General features: G+C 44.2%; 1 protein-coding gene across 1 annotated transcript; it reads left to right on the plus strand.

Annotated features, from left to right (window-relative positions):
• On the plus strand, nucleotides 1-2,718 carry cryaa (crystallin, alpha A; the record flags this gene model as incomplete). The annotated part of the gene is made up of 3 exons (XM_084051206.1): nucleotides 1-198; nucleotides 863-985; nucleotides 2,509-2,718. The coding sequence occupies 3 exons, from the start codon at nucleotides 1-3 to the stop codon at nucleotides 2,716-2,718; spliced, it is 531 nt and encodes a 176-aa protein (XP_083907332.1).
• Between the last annotated feature and the right edge of the window lie 2,600 nt (nucleotides 2,719-5,318).

The raw sequence follows: 5,318 nt of genomic DNA on the forward strand, positions 1-5,318 counted from the left end.
ATGGATATTGCCATCCAGCATCCCTGGTTCAGACGCGCCCTGGGCTCCGTGTACCCTGCCCGGCTCTTCGACCAGTTCTTCGGGGAGGGCATGTTCGACTATGACCTCTTCCCCTACACCTCATCCACCCTCAGTCCCTATTACAGACAGTCGTGGTTCCGCAACTTCCTGGATTCCGCCAACTCCGGCATCTCTGAGGTAACAAAACGACTAGTCCGTCCTTAACCCGCTCTGTGTGAGCCATACACGCGGATGGAAACATTATTAAACCTAGATTATGACTTCTGTTAAGCCTGACCTCGTAGCAAGACAACACGTTTTGGTTGTGTGCAGTACATTCTCATTTTCTTTAAAGTAAAAACTAAAGAAATACACATACACACCTACAGCAAGGTAAAAGATGTTCCTGTTAAATCATTCTAATTTGTGCAATGAAAATAATGTACAGTATGTTTGCTGCGTTTATTAAGCTTATGCTAGTGCTGTGACACCATTGTGCCTACAGCTAAATTTCCTTTCCTCTCAAAGGCAACATGTAGAATAGTTTTTAGATATTTGATTTGATCAAATTTGATCAAAACAGGCTTGTCCATGGTCTGTTAGTTTCCACTAGAACCTGACTTTATAGCTAAAATGTACTAGTCTTCATTTGATTTACCACAATTAGTGACTTCTAAACAGGCAAAGCAACCGTTATAGACATTTTCATTGATGAATGAAAACCGCAATGTGCAAATTATTTCTGATATGATGCGATGACTGCACATTCAGTTCATCTATCAATAGTGTTATCGTACTATTGTGAGCAACTTGGCGTCCTTTATCTCTCTCTCTCGCTCTCTTCTCTCTCGCTCTCTTCTAGGTGAGGTCCGACAGGGACAAGTTCACAGTTTACCTCGACGTCAAGCACTTCTCCCCCGATGAGCTCAACGTGAAGATCACTGACGACTATGTGGAGATCCAGGGCAAGCATGGAGAGAGACAGGTACTGTACACAAACCCACCTACACATGTACTGTATGCACACACACACACACACACACACACACACACACACACATGATTAATGATTCTATTTCGTTGCTGTCGGGCAAAAACATATTATCTCCATATTCTACATTTGTTGTGTTTTTTAGTGTGTTTGCCCTACTTGATCACACTACAGCGTCACACAAAATAATCAAAAGTAGCAGATCTATAAGCTCCAAAAATGCGGCACAAAGCGACACGTTTTGAGCTTGTCGATCTGCTACTTCTTGAACCCTGAAAAGTAACAGTTTTGGACACGGTTTCTAACTCAAAAGTAATCAGTAACTCAGTTCATATGGCCGTGAGGTGGCGGGATTTATGCTTTCATATCTGCACATAGATTGTGTGTGCTCCAATTTTCCGTTTATCAAACCCTCTTGAACTGGCACAGCTTAACTCTGAAAACAGATAGCCTTGGTTTCTGTTCAGAAGCTCTCTGCTTTTGTTTAGGGAATACTTCATCATTTTAATTGCTGGAGTCAAACACCTCAGGAGAAGCAGATAATAGCGAGAACAAGTATTTCTGCTTATTTCTTTTATTATTGGGTCATCATTCCTGTGAGATTCCGTCTCTCGTTTCCCCCAGAAAATAGCTCTGTTTACTTTATTCTCTTCTACTCTCATTTACTACATTTAATTCTCAAGGTTACATTCCAGAGATTATGAACATTACCATAAGGAGTTCTTCATGGAACAATAAAGGTTTCTTCACACTGACTGTACATGGCCACTCAAAAGGATATGAACCATCTTAATGCATTTAGTTTAAAAAAGAGTCGTATAGGTTCTTTAGAAAACCCTATACAATTATTCTGTTTGTGCACAGGACCAAAACAGCTAAATCCAACTCCAAAATGAGTTCCAAATTCCTGGTTAGAGAGACCGTTTTCCTGGAGCGCTGACCACAGATCAGTTCTCCTTTTCAACTTCAACCTGAAAAGTCTGTAAAGTTTTAATGGTTGTCCACTGAAGCAAATTCACCCTCACTTAAAAACCAACATAACACAGTCAACAGACAATGAAACATCTACAAGGATATCATCACAGAGACTCCAGTATATGTTCAAAATAATAATTCATATTAGTAATTATGTGTACAGCTTGCCTCAGATGGAGATCCCTATATATGTAATGTATAACCCATCACCAAACATCTCCTCTCACGTGCATCATACAAATTACAAAGTACATTTTCTTTGAATATCAATGCATTGTTCCAGATTTTTTTATTTTGAAAATAGCAGATCTACAAGCTATGCTATTTTCACTATATTTGAAATAGGCCTTAAGTGGTTAATTCATACTGTACTTTCCCCCTTCCTAGAAATGTAGTGCAGTCAATGTCATGCAAAAATACAAACTTCTCAAGTAAAGTACATGCACTCAAAAAACGGGTACAGTACTCAAGCAAATGAACTTCGTTACTATCCACCACTGCCTCATCACCAAAACTCTCCTCTCCCCGTGTGCCAACTGCAGGACGACCACGGCTACATCTCGCGCGAGTTCCACCGCCGCTACCGCCTGCCCTCCAGCGTGGACCAGTCGGCCATCACCTGCACGCTGTCGACCGACGGCCTCCTCACCGTGTGCGGCCCAAAGGTCACCGGGGGCAGCGACTCTGGCCGGGGTGACCGCAGCATCCCAGTCACCCGCGACGACAAGACCAACGCCGCGGTGTCCTCCTAAAAGGGGCCGGGGGGTGCTGCCGGCGCCGCGGTGCCCGGGGGGAGAAGGAGGCGAGGCGCAGAGTGTTGCCGGGAGGTTGGGGGGGGGGGGGGGGGGGGGGCATCAGGAGGAGGAGAGGGGGGCCTCTCCTCTACGACGTGCTGCTGCTGCGACCGGAGCTGTAGCCCAGCAGTGGAGGGTGGTCGTACATGACCATGGTCTACACCCTGTCTCTCGCCTCCACTCCCTTGCTTCTTCTCTCTTATCTCTCTCCCCCCACCCTCTCCCTCCCTCCCTCCCTCCCTCCCTCCCTCTCTCCCTCCCTCTCTCTCTCTCTCTCTCTCTCTGTCCTGCTCCTCCTAGAGGATTTCAGCGCTCTCCTAGCTTCATAGATGTTCCTCTCTAGGCAGTTCTTGGCGCTTTATTTACTTTATTACTTTACGATTACTTTTCTCGTTATGATTATGAAGATAAAAGGATGGATAAGTGAGGGGGGGGTGGTTGGGGCTTTTGGGGAGAAAACCAATCTGGAAGGACTGGGCAGACATGCGACCTAACCATTTAAATGCTACTTCCTGTGAAACCCAAAGTGAATTATGGGTACACACTATACCCACAAGCTCCCGCCATAATACACACGGCCATTTCCTTTACTTAAGGTTTCAACAGAATGACCCCTCTGACCATACGAGGTCGCTGGGAGTCATTTTTCGGGTGGTATATGTCTTATGTCTCATCCCAGTTTTTATTTTCTAAGACGAAAAGCTTCCATGTGACCAATGAACTTCACCAATGCCCCTGATGTTTCCATTCCTGTGTCAACTCTTTCAAACTCTATCCTCTCTTGTCCTTGAATATCAATTGTCCTGTAGCGTTAGCCCTTGTTCAACTGATCTCTACTCACTACCTGACAAGTCTACTAAAAGGTACACAATAAAGCCGTATAATTAACAAAGCAACCTCCTCTGTCTTTACTTGCTCTCTACTCATTCTCAGTTTGCGGGTTGAGGTCACAATGAAAATAAAACATATGACATTGTCACTGCATGATGCTGGGTGGGTATTAACCAGAATGGATTGCGATGTTTTGAACGGTAAAGCAAGTGTGTGTGGGCCTGTGGGGTGGTAAGGGCCTCTGACTAGTACATCTTTCAAAAATCACACTTCTCTGACACTGAGCTAGGATCCTACATTGATCAATGCAGTATCGTACATAAGTGAATCACTGACACGACGCTCATCTTAAACATGAGTGAATTGTGTAGAGCTGTTAATTGTAATATCCCAACGGTAATTGTTGATATAAATTATAACACTCAATATGCAATTAATACCTTTAGTTCAACAACGCTAAATTTCAACAGCACAAACCATCTAAATCAAGTAAATAAAGTATCTATTGTTAACAATAAATCACCTAATTGTAATCACTTTCTTTTCATGAAATGAGACAATTATGCATTATTTCACAATCAACACTGAATTCAGTACGTTTTGCATTGATTGGTGATCAACTATACACTCTGGCATTACATTGGTGCTATGACCTGGGGTGGATTTGCCAGTGGGAGGGTCAAAGGTGGGTGAGTGTAGCAGAGGGGCAGAGGGGCTCATTGGCTCTGCCTGAAGACCAAAAGCTTAATATCTCCCCCGGCCAAGGGGGGATTTCTCTTAGGCTAGTGGTTAAGATGCTTGGCTTTAGAGTTCCACCTATAGTGAAAAAGGTGGTGCCAGAGTGACTGGAAAGACGACAACAGACATGTTGACAGGTAAACTCCACTAACAAGGTGAACGTAACAACAGTGAGTGTAGGTGACGTGTGTTTCATGTAGTTTCTAATGCAGTTAGCAGGCATGCACCCAGAGTGATCTAGCATGCACAAACACCTTAATGATACACACCTGCAATTAACTATAATTACCGTCAGCTGTGTTTACCTGTCAACTTAGCTTATGTGGAAAAGGGTCCTTCCATATCATGGACAGTCCAAGTCTTGGTGTATGTACTGTATGAATACCACTCAGGCTACCCTGTGTCAGTGTGAGAGCGATGGTCAAGGCCTGACAAAAAATGTTGGGCTGTTCAGCAGAGTGATTTGTTGGGTCCCATGGCTGCTGCAACCACAAGAACAGGTAGGCCTGTCTCTGTTCCCTAATGCTAAATGCTCATGGGCGGCCGGGCCCGGGCCATGATGGAAGCCCTACAGTACATCAGTGTTTCCCAACCTTTGTTCCTTGGAGCCCCCCTTTCTCACTTCTGACACAAGCTGAGACCCCCCACGTGCACGCACACACAAGAATATGCATGCACACGCAGTATCACACCACGTATGCCCTATACTTTTGTTGACAATTTCTTTTTACTATTTTTGAAAATATTTTTACCCAAAAATGCTAATTCAGATTTTGTGCAACAATTCTGGACTGCCTCCAAATAGACTTTGGCGGCCCCTCAACAAGGGGGGCCTGGACCTGAGGTTGGGAAACACTGCCCTACAGTACATGATGAAATAGCCTGACTAAGTAAGTTCCCCATCAGTAACTAAGTAATTGCCTGCCATTGTCAAAGTATTTATTCAGTTTGCCTAGGATTGCTTTTGCCATGACAGTAAAAGTTGACAG

Source organism: Gymnoscopelus microlampas (assembly GCF_963454915.1).
Source record: "Gymnoscopelus microlampas genome assembly, chromosome: 24".
Taxonomy (NCBI): Eukaryota; Metazoa; Chordata; class Actinopteri; order Myctophiformes; family Myctophidae; genus Gymnoscopelus; species Gymnoscopelus microlampas.